We start from the raw sequence: 20,195 nt of genomic DNA, 5'->3' as shown, positions 1-20,195 counted from the left end.
TAGTCGATTTAGTAGAATATGGAATACCATTGGACTTAATACTTACAGTACTTACATAACTTATTGTAATACGTACTCCAAAAGTGCAAATACGTCTCCAAGGCTAAAAGGTTCGATGATGAGAATGGAGGGAATAATTCATAGAAGACATGTACATGAAAGCTATCTGTATATTGCGACCAAAAACAGAGAAAAAGCTATTTGTATATTATAACAATCAGGGTTTACAACATAGAAATCTTGCATTACAAGGCACGTCCCTTCTTGCTAATGTCGGATAACTTGAGGCTAAAAAAGCAAGCTTGGCTTCCACAATAAGCAACAATGGTTTCAATGGTTTCACTTTGTGCTTGTTACCTTTGGTGGTTGGTTATGTGGTGGGTATGCCAGGAACTTGAGGAACGGCTGGTTTAGGCTGCTTGATCTTCTCCACCAGCACTGCTTGAGTCGTGAGAACAATGCCGGCAACAGAAACCGCGTTTTGCAGGGCGAATCTTGAAACCCGACAAGGATCTGCGATTCCAGAGTTTAGAAGATCCTCAAATCTTCCAGACATTGCGTTGTAACCGCTTCTCCATTCGAGTTCTCTGGTTTTCTCCACCACACCTGATCCATCAACCCCGGCATTGGTTGCTATGGCCATTGCAGGTGCCGTGAGCGCCTGACAACAAATAAGTGATTTTAACTTTTTGAATGTTTTTTCACGAAAACCAGAATGGTTTAAGAAAAAAACAGGTTTCATCATGTCATTATGTTTTCATACCGTAGCTACAATATCTGCACCTATTTGTTCGTACGAATCTTTCATTAGATTCTTCTTGATTCTCGCGATCTCATCTACAAGATGGATATACGCCGCACCACCACCTGGTACTATACCTTCTCTCATGGCTGCAAACGTTGCGTTCTTTGCGTCTTCTATTCTAAGTTTTCTGTCCTCAAGTTCTGTTTCTGTGTGACCTCCCACCTGAAGTGACACCGGGTTAAACTGATGCTTTCAAGATGACTCAAAAGAGAAATATCAATAACCGAGACAGTTTTTTTTTAGTCTAAGAAAGGGTAGACATTAAGTTCCGCAGAAAGCACAAGTTGTTGGAGCATTTTACAATCAAAGAAGGGTTATTGTAAAATCAGACCTTAATTACAGCCACGCCTCCTGTGAGCTTAGCAATTCTCTCTGAGATTTTTCTTGAAAGATATGAATTATCTGTCTCAGCTAGATCCTTCTTCATCTGAGCAATTCTTGCCTGAATCTCCGGTTTAGTTGAAGCGTCTGCAACTATAGTTGTTGAATTAGCTGTAATTATTACTTTCCGAGCAACACCAAGCTGGTCTGAAGTTGCGCCCATAAGTGTCATGCCTAAATCTCCGGAAAGATAATCAGCTCCTGTTTTATATCATTTGTGATGTTAGCAACCTGAAAACTGTCGGTCAAAATCTATATAAATGGTTGAGAAAAACCTGTCATGAGTGCAATGTCTTGTAGCAAAGCCTTTTTTCCATCCAGCATTCCAGGACATTTTACAACAGCAACATTGATCAAACCTTGCTTCTTGTTCACCACCAGTATCTCAAGCACTTCCGCCGATATGTCCTCCGCTATTATTAGGAGCGGAACACTCAGCTGTGAAGTTTTCTCCAGTAAAGGAACTAATTCTTTGGCTGCAGTGATTTTCTGATCCGTCACAAGGATTTTAGCCTTTTCGAATTCCACTATAGACTTCTCCTGGTTTGTGATGAAATGAGGCGACATAAAGCCCTTGTCAAACTGTACAAAACAAATATTCCTCATGAATCGCAGAAACCCTATGGTTTGATAATCTAAAAGATGATATGGGGAAAACTGCTATTGTGAAGCTCCAGCTAAAGCTTGACACTAACCTTCATACCTTCCTCAATTACAACAGATGTTTCTGATGAGGAAGATGATTCAATGGATATGACGCCATCGGGGCCAATCTTTTCCACGGTTTCAGCAATCAAGTTCCCCACAAATTCATCGTTGCCAGCAGAGATTGAAGCCACGGCTACAGACCACAAGAATCCCTTTTTGAATTATTTCAAACTAAGACAGGAGGTGGATCAAAACTTAGCTATGGTAATAAGTAGAAAGTAACCTTTCACATCATTCTTCCCTTTGACAGGAATACTTCTTGTTTGCAACACCCGAACCAACTCTTTAACAGTCTTGTTCATTCCATTCTTCACGGAAACAGCATTAGCTCCAAAAGCAATTGCCAAAGAACCAGCTTTGATCATTTCTCTAGCCAAGATGATCGCAGTCGTTGTCCCATCACCCGCTGAGTCATTCATTTTTATCGCAACCTATACAAAACATGGAACTTGCAAGTTTCAGGTTACGAATGTATACAAAATCAAACAATGAAATAACGAGGAGAAGGGAATCAATTTAGCCACCATGAATGAATAACCTCTTGGATTAGTGTTGCTCCAGCATTCTCGATGGTGTCAGGGAGCTCGATGGATTTAGCAATGGTGACACCATCGTTAATCACTTTGATTGTATCTGATTCAGCCAGCACTACATTACGACCTGCATCGTTTCCACATTCAAACAAAAATCAATTCAAAAATTGGTTCTTTATCACTTTAAGAGATCCCTAAGAGAGGTTGGTTTGCTCAAATTCACCTCAAAAACTAGTCAATCTCACGCGATTTCATATAAATAACAAGGAGAATTTTTAAAAATCCGAACTTTCGAAATTCGGCAACATTCATATCACCTCTAGGGCCCAAGGTGCCGGAAACAGCATCAGCTAACTTATCAATACCAGCCTGTAGTGCCTCTCTGCTATCTTTTCCGTAGAGTATCCTCTTCGCTCCTGCCCTCACCACCAAGAATTTCCTCGGTGGCTGAGGTTTCTTACGCTGGCCACTACGGCTCTACAAGAGCGAGAGAACATTTTGGGGTCAAAACAAGAAGATAATCTCGGGAAAGAAATGGGTCGACAGGAAGAAGAACCGAAACTCACCGGAGAAAAAGTTGCCGAAGACAAGGACGACGGTGAAACGGCGAACATTTCGTGTCTTCCGGGGTTTTGGAAAAGAAGCGAGGGAGGTTTTTCCTTGAGGTTTTAATTGATGTTTGTGTAGAGTGAGCGAGTTATACCAAACTGTTTTTTGATTTAGACAGATTTGCTCAAAGTTACTCGGACAATAAAAAAAACATCGAAGAGAAGGCGAGAGACTTCTTCAGCGTTTTCTTCATCTTTGGGACTTTTTGATCCAAACATTTAAAAGAAATTAAAGCCCATAAAATATTTTGAATTTGTCGGCCCATAAAAAGTAGCAGCTTCTGGCAAATGTTGTTCTTTTGAAACTCTCTTGAGAGTCGTCCATTTCTTCCTCTCTCCCTCCAAATTTTCACCCCTACACAGTTAGGGCTTTGCGATTCAATTTCTGGGTGGATATTGCTGCGAAGAAGACCAAGGTTAGTGTGTGAAATCTCGATGGCGAGAGCGAGGAGTCGGAGCAGAAGCTATAGTCCCCGTCCTCGAGGCAAGTCGCCACCGCGCGAGCGGAAAAGCTACGACGATTATCGCCACCGTGAACGCCCGTCTTCTCGCGATCACGAATCCTCTGATCCTTCTGGTTTGCTCATCCGTAATCTCCCTCTCGATGCTAGGTCTCTCTCTAAAATATATATATATATATATATATACACTGTATTTATATTCCTAAATTTCTGTTCGTAAATTCGAGATGTGTGGATTTTCAACGAGTTGTTAATCTTAAGATTTTTTCTCGAAGCAATTAAATTTTCTTTGTGGAGCAATCTGTTAAACGACCCCTTATGGTTCTTACCGTTTGCTCGTTTTGTTTTCAGGCCAAATGATCTGAGGGATTCGTTTGAGCGGTTTGGTCCACTCAGAGACATATATCTGCCGAGGAATTATTATACTGGGTATGCGTGAAGCTTTGTCTCTTGCAATCAGATGCATTATAGTTATTTCCTATATGACCTTTAGCTTTACTGGTAATTTCTCCCAACAATATGGTCTTTGTGTTTGCAAATGCTCATGAAATGGCTATATAGAGCTAGTTTTTATTGGGAAATTTTTGTGTTTTCTCAAGTATGTGTTGTTTTGACCAGGTAACTTTAACTTTGATTTGATGATGTTTTTGTGGTTTAGGGAGCCGAGAGGGTTTGGATTTGTTAAGTACCGTTATGCTGAAGATGCAGCTAAGGCGATGAAGCGAATGAATCACAAAGTTATTGGTGGGCGTGAGATAGCCATTGTTTTTGCTGAGGAGAACCGGAAAACTCCACGAGAAATGCGTACAAGGTGAAGAATCCGTTTTCTTGCATCTGTATCAATCTTATCCTGTAATTATATGTGTAAATGCGTCGTTAGTGATTTTCCTCAGTTATCCCAAACTCCATTTTGGTTTAATATAGTGGTCGATATGAGGAATACAAGAGGACTTCACGCAGATCACCAAGGCACAGATACCGTTGTAAGTACTTCTTGATACATGTCTTGACTACTAATGTGTATGGTTCAGTACTTCAGTGTAGAACAATTCCTATGTTTCTTGTGATGCTTACTAACCGAGTCCTTTCTTGCTCATCAGCTCATTCACGGTCGCTTTCTCCTGCAAGGCGAGAACCAAGGTTTGGATCTTAACCATTAGATATTTGCTATTGTATATATACTCACTTCAATTAGACTATTTGTTTTATTGGCACTTGCTAGTGTGAAGCAAATAAACATTGTTTGGTAGTCACTAAGATTTGGCCGTACAACGAGAAACACAAATTGGAGAACCTTTAAGTTTCTTTTGGTGTTGCTTCCCCCCTGAAACCTAAACGCTGATAGTAATTTCACCAGCTTTTTTTAACTAGAGCTTGAATACCGCTTGGTCATCTGGTTATCTGTACTTTGCGAGAGCGTTTTTGGGTTCTATCTGTACTGAATCGAGTTTGACTTGTCTTTTTGTGTATATTTCATTCTGTCGTCCACTTGATGAATGAATGAAAAAGCGTATAGTTAGCCAAATAAAGAATGATGTCTGGAGAGATGGAGCCATTCAAAATTGTGGCCAGTAGAGAAATCCAACAAGATTAAAGATAGGTTTTGTTTCATAAAGTCGGAGGAAAGAAAGGTTTTGGAGCTCTTTTGTTCCATAAAAGATGGTGAAAAGAGATCTTCCATCAGAAATGTGCATTCTAGATCCTAGAACAGTGTCGGAGTAGGAATTACAAGTAATCGATGTTACTTTCCGGGAACGGAAAGAAGGTCCAGGTAAACCAAAGGAACAGTTTCTAATCAGTTAAAGAAGTGGAAGAGTCAGAATAAGTCACAAAAGCCATCTGAAGAACATTCGTAATATATTTGCATTCTATATTCTATGCTTAAGAAAAGGTTAGTTGTTTTAGTAGTATGTAAGAGTTTAATTTCCCTTCTTTTTTGTCACTGGCACAGGCACAGTAAAGCAAGAGAGGATGATTCGTACTCTCCTCGAAGGTCAAGATCTATTTCCCGTTCCCCTCTACTCCGAAATGAGAGGCAACGCAAATCGCACAATGTGTCTCAAAGCCCAAGAAGAAACTGTAGAAGTCCCCGAGAGGAGAGGGTGCTTACGAGGTCTCGAAGTCTGTCAAGGTCACGTTCTCGGTCCATGAGGTAAAGAAATAGCTGCATTGTTATTGTATTTGCCTCAAATAAAAATTCTCTAATCAGTCTGGCGTGTGTAAAAATTCTCTATGGTGTTTCCTTGCAGTCGTTGATCTTTTTCAAGTGGAGTGGGACATAAGATCTGGAGTTTTACGATGGATGTGTGTTCACTACCTTTCTTTTTGTTTGTTTGTTTTTTTCATACCCAACTTCATAAGTGTCATTTCCCCTTCTTTTTTTGATAGTGTACTTAAATATTTCTCGGAAGAAAGTCTATTTAAATTAAAATGTGCCTTTTTGTCTTGGTAATTTCACAGACAAGTATCTACAAGTCTAACCAGAGCAACAGATTCCAACCGTTCGATAAGTTTGGATAAAATTGATTGAAGAATCTTATAAACACTGAGTTAGTGTCAACTGTCGAGTATGGTAGAAGATAAGCAGATAAAATGTGCTGATTAAAGTATCATCGAACAACAAAAAACTGAGTCATTTGGTTGTCTTTGAGAACCCACTACGAAAGCATTTGAGAGGAAAAAATTGGGATGACAACAAAAGAAGAGAGAGAGAGTAAAGCTCATTCAAAAATGAACAATTTGCTTTATTAGGAGATACAAATTAAAACATGACAATTACTTGTGATTCTCATTTCAGGGGACACACTTTCTCGAAGGCTTCTTGCTCTTTCCTACACAGATCAAACTCGTTCGTGTAGTAATACATGCACCCAACATAATCATCCATCTCCTTTTGGCATTTCTGGTGAAGATCCTTCAGCCTGCAACATTCATCAATCCATCAACAACACTAGCAGTGCTTTAGAAGATGTACCATATAATGTCAGCAAGTTAACTCAACATCATCAATCTACTGTATACGTGATCCAGATTGATGCCGATTACTATGATTGATGGGTTCAAAGTCTTTTTGGTTTCATATTACTAAAGCATTGTATCATTGTATAAGAAGAGTAAACAACTAGTAAACATCAAAACTAAATCTTAGACCAAAACTCCAAGGGAAGCAAATAGCTTCTTAATGGCCTTTGAGTTAAGGAAAAAACTAAAGTTGTGAACATGTGAGAACGATTATATACTAGACAACCCAAATCCTACAAACATTGTACAGTACTTTGTCAAGTGAAACAGATGGTTACTCCATTACTTTGTGGTGCCACTTTCAAGGATAACATGATGCAGCAAATGCACGCCACAGATTAGCTCATTTGGACTCCAAACCAAATACAAACATTTCCTAATTGATTTTATCGTGTTTAAAACCACCTAAGCTTGTTGGAAAGACATTCCACGAAACTGTCAAAGCAATGTTCAATTAGTGAAGTACAGTTTTGCACAAAGAGAAAGAAGTAATCAATCCTCTACAGTTCCTAATTGTCTTAGTTACACTGTATGATTAGAACCCTAAATCAGCAATCTGATATTCCATGTCTTCGTCAAAATTAAACACAAGGCATCATAAACACAATCATCCAAAGAAAGCCAAAAGTAATAAACAACTTGCGAAGAGATAGAACCAACAAAAATTGAGCTGAGAAACGTACAAGCCAAGCACGCAGCGAGTGACGTCGCGACCCTTCTCGAGGCATTTCTCGGGGTTGGGATCATTCTTCTTGCATTTGAGGAACGCGACGTTCTCCGGCATACATCTTAAACCTATATGCTTCGCCGACGCCGTCAACACCGCAGAAGTAGGGATCGGGTTACCCGTCGCGTCCACCGCACTCGACATATCTCAGAAATTCGAAATAGTCCTTAGCTGAATCCAAAATGGAGAAGATCAAATTAATCTAATCTAATCGCAATCCCCAAAAGAGAAAACAGAAAGAGTAAAATCAAATTCCTCGAATCCACACTACAAGCTAACTGGTTGATGATGAACGAAGGAGCAGACAACGACCAGCTTCATACCTTTTCAACGGATCGATTTGGATCTTCTTCTCCACTGAGTTACAAACGGAACAGGAAAGAGAGAGAGAGAGGGGGGAGATAGAGAGAACAGAAACCAGGTGAGTAGCTCAGAGAGAAATGGGTCGTATTGGGCCTATCAGATCGATAGAAATGGGCCACATTGGGCCGAATGAAAATAATTTGATGTCAGAGATTTTTGTTTTCTACTCTCAGTGTTTCTTTCTTCATCTTCTCACTCCCGATTTCTCCTCTCCGCCGTCTCGTAGCCTTTTGCTACATCGGTAATTTTCTGTCCCCTTAGCTCTGTGTTAAATTATCTGTGATTTATTTTGTTCGTTTGAAAGTTACAGAAACTTCTTCGGTGAATTTTAATGTTTCATTTTGTGATTTCGCGCTAGCTTTTTTTTTCTCTTAGTTTCTTGCCCATTTCGATGGATTGAATGATCTATGGATTTTATGTTTTAAAAACGAATGTTTTCGCATCGTTTTTTTCACCGGGATGTTATTCGATGTTATTGGAGGCAAACCATGGTAATCTTCCCAGTGCTTAAATGAAACGAGAATGATCCTTCCCAATTTTATTGATCTGCTTTGAAAATCATTTTGTTTTTTTTTTTTTAAAAGGTAGATTTGAGGAAAGTTTCGTGATTGCTCTTTGCTCTGTAGCTTTATTTAGGTCGCATAATTGCAAATATTGAAGTTGAGATTTGATCTGTCTCTGGTATAGCTGTGTTGAAGTGAGAAAATGGGGGACAAGAGGAAGAAGACGTTCATGTTCATCCGTCTTGTCTCAGCAGCTGGAACTGGATTCTTCTATGTGAAGAGGAAGAGTAGCAAGGGTCTTCTAGAGAAGCTTGAGTTCCGCAAGTACGATCCTCGAGTCAACCGCCATGTCCTCTTCACAGAGCAGAAGATGAAGTGATTTAAAGCTTTATTTTTTTATTTTTCTGTGTTTCATTTACATTCGAAGAACCCATAACAAATCTCTGCAAGTAGTTGTTTTATCAGTCAAAGAACTTGACAAGTTAAGCTGGGGTTTTAGACTTTGTAAGTGTCAGTTTAAGGATTCTTCCGACCTTGAAACGCAAAAAGAAAGTGGATCTTTTTAACGGTTTATGTATAAGACCTCAGATCCTAGTTTTCATTCTCAAGCAATACACTATACATTAACTACTCATGGTGTATAAAATGCATACGATTTTAACATAATCCAGGTTCAACTAATGCACTAACATCTTGATGTCAAAGAATGACAAACTGACAAAAACTAGAGCGTCTTGGAGATTCAAAGAGTTGTTTCAAGAGACCGGGACTGTGCTTTTTCCGACAAGACTGATTCAAACGCAGAACAAGCTTCTTGAGTGTTGTTGAGTTCTCTAGAAATTATCTAACCAGGTCCAGCTCCGTTGCTTTATCCGTGATCGGGCTTGTAATATCAACAGATTCAAGGGACGATATCAAAGAGCGAGGCAGCAACGTCAAAAGTCCACTTTCCCCCTGTGTCACCAGAGAATCATGAACCAATTCCTGCAAATCCCAAACCGAGACGACACAGAAACAAAGATGAGTGGTTAGAAAGTAAGAATCTATGTTAAAAAAAAGAAACATACAAGTTGTAGGCAAAATCATTACCAAGCTGAGTTGTTTCAGATTCGGGCATGTCTCAAGAATGACTGGTAACATCTCTGGAGAGGAGTTTGAGAACATAGTAACACGCAAACGAGCCAAGCCATGAAATTTGAATCGTGGGTTCATTTCCAGGTAAGAATAGATGAACTGCCATATTAAGTAACTTAACATAAAGAAAATTAGTAAAAATTCTAATTATGGCAAAGTTTATATACAGTACCTCAAGAGTCTTCCTTGAGATGGTCAAATCTCTGACGTTTGAAACACGGGTTAGAAAATCACAAATATTATTTCTCTCCACCAGTGCACCAGCAACACCACCTACCGCTTCAAACACGACGTCAATATCAACCTTGACAGATTCACTCATAGTGACAATCTTGAAGCTTTTGTATTGGTAATCTTTGAGACTCAGATACTCGAGTCTCGGAGTATCGATCACAACTGTATGCCCACCATTCTCAACACAATCAGGATCCGTCCGTTCAAGAGTGAGGTTCCTCAGTGACTTAGAGCGGACGTGTAAAACTTGTACGGAATCGTATCTTCCCTGGCTCATTTTTAAAGCCTCGAGAACCGGAGAGCATGAGATTATTGTCTCTGCAGCGTCATCTCCGGGAAATACAACCTTTTCGAAGTGCAGAGTCTTGAGACGAGGTAAAGGGCAAGACTTGAAGTCGTTCAGAATCACGAAACTGAATTTCAAGCTAACCAATGTGTCACACATTAAAAAGATTGAAGGAGTTGTAGGAAGGATGCAAAATCCAAAGTGATTCTTGATTTCGAAATGTTGAATCTTGCACTTGACTACTCTCATTAGATATGCCTCGACTGTAGAATTTTCATAGTCATCGTGGTCAGCGTTTAGCTTGAATCCGCGCAAGTAGGAATCGCCTCGGAAATTCAGAAACTTATCGACGAAGCTCACACAGGTATTGTCCTCTGAGAAGTCAGATTTGTCCAAATCTAATCTAGGATCCCATCGCCAGAGATCTCTCCATCTTGAGGACAAAACACTTGTCTTAACAGAATCCTTAGTAGTAAGAAAGCAAAGTATGTGACTTAGCAAAGATTCAGGCAATATGCTAATCCTGTCTTCACCACTTGTGCCGATTCGTCCTTGCATACCTTTTTTGTTCAAGCCTTTCCGGTTTTCTAAAAAGACCTGAAAAATGACCAGATACGAATATCACAAATTGACAGATACACTAATTTCGAGCTCTGAAACTGTTCTGAATAATCATATGCTCGATCCTTGTCTCGATCGTTTAAACTAATAATTTGCAGTACATAAATGAAGCAAGGATGAAATTGAAAGACATACATGGTTAAGTGATGGCTGCAACTGAAGAACCCGACCGGAGAACAGAGTAAAGTAGAAAATTATGGAAAGTAACTAACTCACCGGAGATGAAAGCGATTAATTCCTTGTCATTTTTGACCTTATTTTTGTAATCGTCTGGATAGTCAAAGAATTAGTGGGTTTGTGATGCACTTTCTATAAGGAGATGTTTATGTATTACGGACGACAAAGATAATGACACTACTTACCCCACTAGTTATCAGTCCAATCAAAGTCCACACCAATAGCAACCTTTGAATAAGTTTTAACACTCAGATATTTCGGTCTTGCTGCTATTTTCCCAGTTCTTCAGCAAAATTCCAACTTTTTGGGTTAGTGGTACTGATATCTCATTTCTCGAAATGTTATTTCTTTTCGAAATTTTCCACAAAGAAAAAAAGATCAACCAAAAAAAGGAAAAAAGCATAAGCATAATTGCAACAATGGACTAATTAACACAGAGCAAAACAAAGGCGTAGGAAGGATACAAAATGACTAGGTCAGTTCAATTCAAGCAATGTATGTTTACACTTCTTTAATCCAGCTTTAGAACCTAGTGGGGTTTACATAAGTATAGAATTCAGGCCACGGATTCGGAGTTGGAACCACTGGAAGAACTTCAAACTGGCACAAACGAGAGCGTCTTGGAGATTTCATTAGTTTTTTCAAGACACGAGGCTCGTGTTTCTTTCCAGAAGTCTGATCCAAACGTAGAACAAGCTTCTTGAGTGTTGCCGAATTCTCCAGAAAGTATCTAGCCAGATTCAGTTCACTTGCTTCCTCCGTGACTGGGCTTTCCATTTCAACATATTCAAGTGACGATACCAAACAATGAGGCAGCACAGTCGAGAGTCTGGTTATTACTGTCACTGGATAATCTTTAACCAATTCCTGCAAACATATATAGAATCAAGAGATGAGCAGATAAAAAACCCTTTTTAGGTAAGAACTTGCAAATTTTAAGCTAATAATTACCAAGGTGAAGTGTTTCAGATTGGGGTAGCTCTCAAGAACGATTGGCAACAGTTTAAAAGAGGCGTTTATGCACATAGTAGCACGCAAACGGGTCAAGTAATGAAATTTGGGCAGCGGGTTCATGCCTTGGAAAATATAGATTACCTGTAAGCAAAGGGAAGAAAAACAGCACACGAAGTGAGTAAAACAATGATTTATGCTGCTACAGTTTAAAAGCTTGTCATCAGTATCATATACCTTAACAGTTTTCCATGAGATGGTCATATCTCCAACACCTGAAAAATTGTTAAAGAAATCATAGAAGAGATTTCTCTCCTGTAAGTAACCAAGGAATATCTCAAAGTCAGCATCCATATCAACCTTGACAGAGTCACTCATATTGATTATCTTGAAGATTTTGAATTGGTAATCCATGAGACTCAGATACTCGAGTTTCGGAGTATCAATCACAACTGACTGTCCATCCTTTACAGAATAAACAGGATCCGCTCGTTTTAAGGTGAAGCTCTTAAGTGTCTGTGAGCAGACGCGTCAAACAACTACAAAATCATCTTTACTAAGACATATTTTCAAATCTTCAAGAACCGGAGAACACGAGATTAGCGCCTCTGCAGCCGCATCGCTAGGAAAAATAACGTCTTCCAAGTACATGATCTTGAGACAGGGCAAGGAGAGAGACTCAGAATCATTCAGCCTGACGAAATGTAGCTTCAAGCATACCATTGCCTCACACACAGAAAGGGTTAAGGGTATCTCAATGTCATCAAAGCTGCTACGTTCTCCAAGCTTTTTCTCAACTTGGAAATGTTGAATCTTGCGCATATCCACTCTAGCGAGACACGGCCCATAAAGAGAAGCATTATCATTTTCACAGGATAGCTCTGATTGGTCAATGCTTAACTTGAATTCACGCAAGTAGGATTTGCTCTGGAAATTCAGAAACTTGTCGATGAAATCCACACAAGTTTTGTCATTTGTGAAATCAGAGCTGTCTAATTCTAATCTAGGAACCCATTTCCAGATGTATCTCCATCTAGAAGACAAAACACTTGTCCAAACAGCTTCCTCGGTCGTAAGAAAGCTAAGTATATGGCATAGCAACGGTTCTGGTAATATGCTTATCCGATCTTCCCCTTTGAAAATTCGGTCTTCCTCTCGAACTGAACGAGACGAGAGACCATGCCTGAATCAGAAATGTACAGAATCAGAAACCCTAAGCTTCGTTTCATATTTCTTATAAAAGCAATGTTAGGGTTCAGTGACGGAGCCTATGGCCGGAAAAATAAGATCAAATAGAAGAAACTTACCGCTTTTGGTACTTATGGTAGAGCTTCATCATCTTAGCTCTCCTGATCTTCGATTTATCGAGTAATCGTCTCTTGAGTCTTGAGCACGCGCTTCTTTTCTGTTTCTCAGCGAAAATAGAGTGCAGAGTATATAAATGGGCTATCCGGACTCCGACCGGGTCGGCCCAACTGATGCCACGGGTTGATACGATGATGTGGAGGATGCAGAATCAAGCAACTGTATCATTTACAAGGATTTCGAATCAAATTGGCGCCGCCGCTTGCGGAGGAAGAAGGGCCAGAACAGAGTTTCTCCGGTGTCGGCGGAGGAAGTGGAGGAAGCGAAGAAGCCGTGAAATTAAAAATTAATTCTTTTGCTTATTATGGTCCTCCTTTGGAATATTACAATTCAATATTTAATAAGTTGACTTGAAGAAGCCGTAAATGCATGCAGACACACACTTGTAAAGTCCTTTTCAGTCGTCGATTTAGCTAAATAATTAAGACACAAAAAAGCTACAATTTTTTTAATCCTTTTAGATTGCTTCTCTCGCTGGCTCAGAATATATGTCCACCGAATTTTATTTCGCATAAGAAATTTTCTTGAAATTTTGCTTCGGTTTTGATTAGTTCGATTACGATGCAAGAATCCGCGATACAACCGCCCAGAAATTGTGGTCTCGCTAAAGATTCTCCCTCTTCCTCTTCTTCTTCTTCATCCACTCCTCCTCCTGCTTGCTCTTCTTCTTCTTCTCAGGTATTCGAAATCTTATCTGGGTTTTAGGTTTTTCTTGCTGAACTGGTTTGGTGAGTTTCATTTTGTGATAAATCTAGGGTTTTTTCTGTTTAAATAAATCATTAGTGCTGATAAATGTTCCTCAGAGTCTGCTTCGTTGTAGAATTGTAGAAAGGTTGTGAATTAATCAGTCTGAGAATCTGATCATCAGGTTAAAGAAGACTCTATTGAAGAAGATGTCTCCGGATCTCAACAAAATGGAAGCCAATCAGATGTTTCGATCCAAATACCCCCAAAACCTATGCCGAGTTTAGGAATCTTGAGAAATCTAAGCCTGAAACGGAAAGCTTCTCTACCAAACTATGAGAGGAGATTGCTACTTAGTCCCAGCATTACAGAAACCACTGAATTGCCTAGCTCCACTACTTCGCCTTATTGGAAAAGATGTTTGTCACTTCCTTCCACAAATGCTGCTAAGCTGTCTCTGGTTACGTCTACACCGCCTGTTTCAGCTCTGGTGCACAGTGAACAACCTAGATCTAATGTGAGCTCTCGGTGTTTTTACAATCTAATGTGCAACAAAAGTTTTGAAATTTTCTTAAAGGAACTTCCTTTCGAGTATAAGATTGGAAATATGTTTTTGGGTGCAGAATGATGGTGTTGATCCTTCAGTTTCAAGATCTTTGTCCATGCCGGGGAGAAACAAAGTGATTGTACGATCTGTCTCTTTTAACAACAACAAAGATTACATCTCGAGCGAAGCAAGTGGTGGTATGTGACAAACTCCCCTGACATTTTTTAGCTCTTTTCTGTTTTGATATGGAGGAATAGATTGATCGACGAGAAGCATTATCAGTTCAAAGAAATGTGGTTTTTGATCAATGAAACGGCCAAGTTCACACTCATATGTTTCCATCTTTCTTGTGTTTTGATTAGCAGATCAAATCACTCCGGTTCCTGCAGAAGAAACAGAAGAAGAAATCCCTGAAGAAGAAGCGGTGTGCAGGATTTGTCTTGATGTATGCGAAGAAGGCAACACACTTAAAATGGAATGCAGTTGCAAAGGTGACCTCAGACTCGTTCATGAACACTGTGCCATTAAGTGGTTTAGTACAAAGGGAACGCGAATCTGCGATGTATGCAGACAAGAAGTCCGAAACTTGCCGGTAATTTTGCTTCGTGTCCCAACAATCAATCAACTTACCAATAGACGGGAACTCGCTCAGCAGAATCCACAGCCACAAACCATTAGGTAAATCAGAACTCTTTCAGAAATCATCATATCCTTTTCCAGAAATCTTTTCAAGAACAGTAACAATTGAAGATCGATTAAATGTTGCAGTGTTGGGCAAGAGTTTGTAGTGCTTGTACTCATCAGCACAGTCTGCTACTTCTTCTTCCTTGAACATTTGCTGGTAATGCTTGTTTTTTCCCCCGAGTTTTCGGTATTTCATTATAAAGATCTTATCTTTCATTACAAAGATAAGATAACATGACTGGGGTTCTTATATGTTCTGTAGATTCGTGACTTGAATTCCCAAGCTATCTTTGTCGCAGCGCCATTTTCATTCACCTTAGCTCTCTTAGCCTCAACTTTTGCTGTCGTGCTCGGTATAATACCGCTCCCCAAAGAAATTTCCAAAGTCCTATTTAATGACACAAATGTAAATTGTTAATTGTTAATATCCCAAACTTGCAGCTATCAGAGAATACATATGGACATACGCAGCTCTTGAGTTTGCACTAGTGGCCTTGCTTGTTCATCTGCTATATGTTACAGTAAGTAAATACTAAACCTTTATGTTTTAAGCTTTGAAATACTTAAAGCACCTAATCTCAGACAGACAATTGGAAAAAGTTCTCATGGAAAGATCTTTGTTTCAGTTTGGTGTGCCGGTTATCTATTCAATGCTTTTCGCTGGGATTCTGGGTTTCGGGATGGCAATGTGCTTAAACTTGCTGTACATTTGCTATTCCTCTCGGCTTGGAAGGGTTTCACAGAACAGGAACTTAGTATAAAGAAAGTCTCTTCCTTTTTTTAGTTTCTTCTGTTCTCCCTTAAAGCTTGTATATGAAAAGGACAAATTGATGAGTAGATAGATTCATCTGAAACAGTAACACCTGTAAGATGTATGGATTCTTTGTACGTTTTGTATGAAGAAACAAAAGTTTTGAGGAATTATAATGAAAATGTGTGAAGAGACAAAAATATTTGTGGAATTCAAGTAAAAGACCTGTTGTAATTGAGATCACATTTTATGTGAATGAGCTCGTTGTCCAGAAAAAGAAAAAGGATGAGATTTTGGAGGAGTTAAAATGTCACGGCCCTAAAAAATGTGAAAAAGAGGGGCGTTCCGAGAATCGAACTCGGGACCTCTCGCACCCAAAGCGAGAATCATACCACTAGACCAAACGCCCTTATTGTTTGATCATAGCATTGTAGTCTATTTCTTCCGCTTTACAAATCTCAGTAGCCTTTTCCTTCACACCAGAGACACTTGGTGGAAAAGAAAACGACCAAATTAAGATAGAACTTGACTAGTGATGCTGTATTACAAAAGTCAAAACAAAAAAAAAATAGAGCAAGAAAAGCGAAAAGGGTTTTTCACCACATTGAGTCCACAGTTGTGACTAAAACTAGAGTTCAAGACAGATTCCGACGCAAGTTAACGTCTAAATCTAAAAAAGAAAAGTACCCATTTTCGCACAAAATGCAAAAGACCATTACTACTACCAACCGCTAACAAAGAAACGAACCTCCCTACCAGAATTAGTCTAAGATCTGCGCAAGTTACGGGACAAGGCAGTTGAATCGAGCTCAAGATAGCCTCGAAGAGCTCCATCTCTTTCTCCAGTTAACCGGAATGCAGGAACATAATGAGAGAATCTCAACAGTTCACACATCGGGATCGTTTTCTTCACATCGATGCCTCCTTCCACTTTTTCCTTGAAGACCGAAATGAACCCGTCCACCCGTTCCAACATCATAACCTCGATGTGGCTCTCATTGTCGTCAAGAACTTCAACAACCTCGTATTCACGCTTCTTCAAGCTTGCCACCTTGATTGCATCACTCCAGTACTTGTACATTGCCCAAATTTCTCCGGTCTTGGGGAGGACAGTGTATACGTTTTTTCTTACACTCTCTTGTGCCTTTATCTGATGTGAAAAATCAGTTACCTTAGTGAGTGTCTCGTCCCGGCCTTTCTTCAAGGTGAAATGTCCACAAGTGACTGGCATTTTTTTGTCCCGCCACTGTGTAACATTCTCAGGAAGTGATTCCAGCTCTAGCCTGTTTACCTGCAGTTTAAACACTGGCTTCCATTCTACTTTCTGAATCTTGGCGTAACACTTGGGCAAGCCTTCCTCTTTACTGTTCAATGACCATATCTGGCCAGGTGCGAACTTTCCCATTAATCTATCAGCGCTGAAGTCATGAAACTGGAAATTAGGAATGACGACACAGTCTGGCTCTGATGAAGGCGGAGAGCTATGATGGACTTGGTTTGACTTGGCAGCTTCTATTGAGATAGAGACAGCTTCTTCTTCTCCTTCTTCAATATTTTGTGGTAATGCAGCTGTATCGAGCTCATAAGAACCAGCAGGAACATCATTCCTTTCTTTCCCTGTCAATTTGATTGAGGGAATGCTGTGGGAGAATCTAAGCAACTCATGAGGCGGAATCTGAAATGTATTTGATCTACCATCCGATGCAATTCGACAGAAGACACTTGCAAAGCCCTTTACTTTACGCAAGAACGCAACCTCTATTGCAATCCCTTCAGCATATTCCGACAGGATCTCAACAAACTCATACGTATACTTGCGCCGACGACCTGTAGACCAATTGATGTCCCAGTTCTTGAAGAGAGCCCATGTTTCTCCCATTCTTGGGTATACACTGACAGTATCTTCCATGCCCCTTACTCTGCATTGGATCGGATGAGAGAACGATGGAGTTTCATTTATGTTGTCATCTCCACCAAGTTTGTACTTACCAACAGAGACGGGCAACTTTTTGCGAACCCACTGCTTTGCTTTCTCATCATCTGGTTTAGCCTCAAGCCATGTTATCTTAAGCATAAAACTAGGTACCCTTATGACTTTTCTGATCAAGGCATAAAATCGAGGCATTCGATCCATGTCATCATACATTGCCCATGTCTGGCCAGCTTTAAAACAACTCTCTTCCCTGAACTTGTCAAAGTTATTGAAATCAGGATCAGGACACTCACAAATCTCTAAGTCTGATGCATTTTTTGAACTTGAATCCTTCGCTGCATTACAGACACCAGAGTCCCGAGAGCTTCCCACTTGGTCTTCTTTTACCTTCTCCTTCCCGTTGATCCCGTTTGGCAAGGTTTCTGCAAACAGATTCTTTTCATTTGACTTCTTTCTGAAATCAGACGCTTCAGCACTTGCTGCATCCTCTTCTTTCTCCTCATCATCACACACATTCTCTTTATATGAAACCTGCTGCTTACTACGAACTGACCTCCGGGAATGCTGTCCATCAGCTGCAACTTCTTCCCACCCAAAGCTACTCTCGCTGTAAGAACTGCCACTAGATTCAACCATCTTCTTTCTCTTTCTCTTTTCACTGCTAGTCTCAGCAGAAGTACCCGGGATTTTGGCTTTAGAACCCTCTTTCCTTGGGGAAAGTCTGGCAGAATTCTCCGGCTGCTTCTGTGCTGCCTTGCCAGCCTCTTGAGTTGGAACCTTGCTCTGTTGGGTCGCCTGAACTGGTGGACCCTGGAAAGTAGTTTGAAAAGCACTGAATTGCTTATTGCAACTCGGACATTTCACTAGTTTGTTGATATATCCCCTGAGAAATTCATGCTTAACTAGGCAAAAAGGGCATAACGTCAAAAAGTTTGAGCCAGCACTAAAATCAACTTGAGGCTTTTGCAGGTTTTGAGGTCTGAAATCCGCTGTGAAGCTGTTACTCGCTGCATTAACGTTTCTCTGGAAAACATTCTGAGTGTAAAAAGCCGTGGCCGGGGCTTGTTGGGGTTGATAAGACGGTGCTGGTGCAGGCCTTTTAAAGGGTTTGCGTTTAATGTCATGTTGCCTCCTTTTTTCTTTGTCCAAAAGAATTCTCTGAGCTTCACCAATCGTTTTGAAAGCAGATTCAGCGCCAGGGAGCTTGTTTTTGTCCGGATGGAGATGAAGCGCGAGCTTCCTGTACTGTTTCTTGATGGAATTGTCGTCTGCATTCTGCTCGACCTGGAGAATTTTGTACCAATCCATCTCGTCCCCAGATTTATCCGATGCTGCACAATGAACATCGCACACCATTATCATGTGAGCAATATTCTCCAAGGTTCCATCCATATTCTGAGCCTTAATTGCAATTTTACGAGCTTTCGGGAAATTTGACTTTCTCATCCAATCTTCTGCTAAATCTTTGGCTCGAAGAGCCTCATCTTTGTTGCTCATAATTGATTTCAAACCTAGTCTCTTGCGATACCCTACACGGACAATTTCGAATTTCAGCAACTTGTAAAATCAAAAAACGCAATGCAAAAGAAAAAACAGTTTTAACAAAGCGAACTCAGACATTCAGACATGAGAAACACACAGAACACATGCGGCGAATTTTCCCGAGAAGGAGTGAAAAAAGTGGGCTTTTTGACGATTTAAAGGAGTACTCATCGAGGAACAAATGATGTAGGGAACCAGAGAGTGAGAGAACGAGAAAAAGAGAGAGAGAGAGAGTCGGAAAACTCACCGGAGATCGGAGAGGGAAAGACGAGGTAGAGAAAGGGCACCGTCAAATGCTCACGTCGATAGCCAATTGACTCTTTGACTGAAATCTGTCTTCGTCTTCGTTTGTGGGGAAACACCTCACACGGTTTATATGCTTCTCTGGTTTTTACTGTAAATTTTAGAAACTTTGAGGTTCTTTGAACTTTGTATTCTTATTAATTTGCACTTAAGCCCTTTGAATTTTGCTATATTACTATAAATTGTCAAGAAAAAGGTTAAATTAGTCATTTTGTTTTCTTCAATATAGACATTTATACTCTACCAAACCTAGTTTCATAGATATAAAAGTTTTTCAATCAATATAGATATAAAATTTTTTCAATCAATATAAATATATTTTTTACCTTTATGGTTTTATATTTTACTTTTAGAGTTATGTATATATAATATTAATTTGAATAATACTTTTTTTGTTCATTGCAAACTTTTTATTATAAATATTAAATACATAGTTTTGGAATATATATGGATAGAATATAAATTTTTTTTGTTAAAGATGGAATACAGATTTGATATATAAAACCAACGGAAAACTAAAATTTTCCGAAGTCAAAGCTCGATATATGATAACATAAAATAAGATATTAAAACCGAAAAGTGAAAAACTAGAAATCATCAGAAAAATCGGAAAAGGACAATAGACACGGCATAACAGAACTCAGAAGACGTCGCCGAAAAGATCTACAACTGAAAACGGAAAAGACCCAAAGATAGAATAAACTAAAAAAAACTAAATAAAATGATTACCTTAAAATTAAAATTACATTTAATTTGAATAATACTCATAATATGAAAAACAAACAAATAACAATATTATTAAATTAAATTAATTTTTAAAATATTTGATAAATTAAATCACTTTAAAATAAAAACATGACATAATCAATTCAA

The 20,195-nt window shown here is 39.4% G+C and overlaps 8 protein-coding genes and 1 non-coding gene across 11 annotated transcripts; 3 read left to right on the top strand and 6 right to left on the bottom strand.

Annotated features, from left to right (window-relative positions):
* Positions 1–158: 158 nt before the first annotated feature.
* LOC18016592 (chaperonin 60 subunit alpha 2, chloroplastic) lies at positions 159–3,134 on the bottom strand. 2 transcript variants are annotated; one of them, XM_006400374.2, is made up of 9 exons: positions 2,994–3,134; positions 2,745–2,904; positions 2,433–2,554; positions 2,118–2,325; positions 1,882–2,027; positions 1,462–1,768; positions 1,137–1,387; positions 764–967; positions 159–661 (listed from the first exon to the last, which is right to left on the bottom strand). In XM_006400374.2, the coding sequence occupies exons 1-9, from the start codon at positions 3,039–3,041 to the stop codon at positions 371–373; spliced, it is 1,737 nt and encodes a 578-aa protein (XP_006400437.1). In that variant the 5' UTR covers positions 3,042–3,134; the 3' UTR covers positions 159–370. The 2 variants fall into 2 exon arrangements, with proteins under 2 accessions (XP_006400437.1, XP_024011834.1); XM_024156066.1 differs by lacking the exons at positions 2,745–2,904; positions 2,994–3,134 and having other exon boundaries at positions 2,419–2,532.
* A 208-nt stretch (positions 3,135–3,342) lies between these two features.
* Positions 3,343–5,926, top strand: LOC18016591 (serine/arginine-rich SC35-like splicing factor SCL28). The gene is made up of 7 exons (XM_024156450.1): positions 3,343–3,646; positions 3,848–3,925; positions 4,155–4,307; positions 4,421–4,479; positions 4,597–4,636; positions 5,448–5,648; positions 5,746–5,926. The coding sequence occupies exons 1-7, from the start codon at positions 3,471–3,473 to the stop codon at positions 5,750–5,752; spliced, it is 714 nt and encodes a 237-aa protein (XP_024012218.1). The 5' UTR covers positions 3,343–3,470; the 3' UTR covers positions 5,753–5,926.
* Positions 5,927–6,081: 155 nt separating this feature from the next.
* LOC18016589 (NADH dehydrogenase [ubiquinone] 1 alpha subcomplex subunit 8-B) lies at positions 6,082–7,666 on the bottom strand. Its single transcript, XM_006400372.2, has 3 exons — positions 7,568–7,666; positions 7,201–7,415; positions 6,082–6,417 (listed from the first exon to the last, which is right to left on the bottom strand). The coding sequence occupies exons 2-3, from the start codon at positions 7,386–7,388 to the stop codon at positions 6,285–6,287; spliced, it is 321 nt and encodes a 106-aa protein (XP_006400435.1). The 5' UTR covers positions 7,389–7,415; positions 7,568–7,666; the 3' UTR covers positions 6,082–6,284.
* Positions 7,667–8,296: 630 nt separating this feature from the next.
* On the top strand, positions 8,297–8,684 carry LOC18016590 (50S ribosomal protein L33). Its single transcript, XM_024156171.1, has one exon. The coding sequence runs from the start codon at positions 8,313–8,315 to the stop codon at positions 8,487–8,489; it is 177 nt and encodes a 58-aa protein (XP_024011939.1). The 5' UTR covers positions 8,297–8,312; the 3' UTR covers positions 8,490–8,684.
* Positions 8,679–10,615, bottom strand: LOC18016588 (FBD-associated F-box protein At5g18780). Its single transcript, XM_024156170.1, has 4 exons — positions 10,521–10,615; positions 9,417–10,361; positions 9,200–9,343; positions 8,679–9,094 (listed from the first exon to the last, which is right to left on the bottom strand). The coding sequence occupies exons 2-4, from the start codon at positions 10,320–10,322 to the stop codon at positions 8,951–8,953; spliced, it is 1,194 nt and encodes a 397-aa protein (XP_024011938.1). The 5' UTR covers positions 10,323–10,361; positions 10,521–10,615; the 3' UTR covers positions 8,679–8,950.
* Positions 10,616–10,993: 378 nt separating this feature from the next.
* On the bottom strand, positions 10,994–13,169 carry LOC18016587 (F-box/FBD/LRR-repeat protein At5g18770). The gene is given in 4 exon segments (XM_024156276.1): positions 10,994–11,429; positions 11,514–11,657; positions 11,751–12,696; positions 12,821–13,169. Coding segments are annotated over 4 exon segments (1,467 nt in total). The 5' UTR covers positions 12,853–13,169; the 3' UTR covers positions 10,994–11,084.
* A 167-nt stretch (positions 13,170–13,336) lies between these two features.
* Positions 13,337–15,743, top strand: LOC18016586 (probable E3 ubiquitin-protein ligase MARCH10). 2 transcript variants are annotated; one of them, XM_024156175.1, is made up of 8 exons: positions 13,337–13,556; positions 13,747–14,079; positions 14,186–14,306; positions 14,475–14,787; positions 14,878–14,950; positions 15,056–15,146; positions 15,235–15,314; positions 15,420–15,743. In XM_024156175.1, exons 1-8 carry the CDS (start codon positions 13,440–13,442, stop codon positions 15,552–15,554), a joined length of 1,263 nt encoding a protein of 420 aa, XP_024011943.1. In that variant the 5' UTR covers positions 13,337–13,439; the 3' UTR covers positions 15,555–15,743. The 2 variants fall into 2 exon arrangements, with proteins under 2 accessions (XP_024011943.1, XP_024011942.1); XM_024156174.1 differs by having other exon boundaries at positions 14,472–14,787.
* A 138-nt stretch (positions 15,744–15,881) lies between these two features.
* Positions 15,882–15,953, bottom strand: TRNAP-UGG. The gene has a single exon. It is a non-coding gene; the product is annotated as a tRNA-Pro (tRNA).
* A 170-nt stretch (positions 15,954–16,123) lies between these two features.
* Positions 16,124–19,359, bottom strand: LOC18016585. The gene is made up of 2 exons (XM_006400366.2): positions 19,267–19,359; positions 16,124–19,006 (listed from the first exon to the last, which is right to left on the bottom strand). Exon 2 carries the CDS (start codon positions 18,972–18,974, stop codon positions 16,311–16,313), a length of 2,664 nt encoding a protein of 887 aa, XP_006400429.1. The 5' UTR covers positions 18,975–19,006; positions 19,267–19,359; the 3' UTR covers positions 16,124–16,310.
* Positions 19,360–20,195: the final 836 nt, after the last annotated feature.

This window comes from Eutrema salsugineum, unplaced genomic scaffold (genome assembly GCF_000478725.1).
Source record: "Eutrema salsugineum unplaced genomic scaffold, Eutsalg1_0 scaffold_2, whole genome shotgun sequence".
Classification (NCBI taxonomy): Eukaryota; Viridiplantae; Streptophyta; class Magnoliopsida; order Brassicales; family Brassicaceae; genus Eutrema; species Eutrema salsugineum.
The sequence above is the reverse complement of the archived record's forward strand: the minus strand, read 5'-3'. Positions and strand labels throughout refer to the sequence as shown.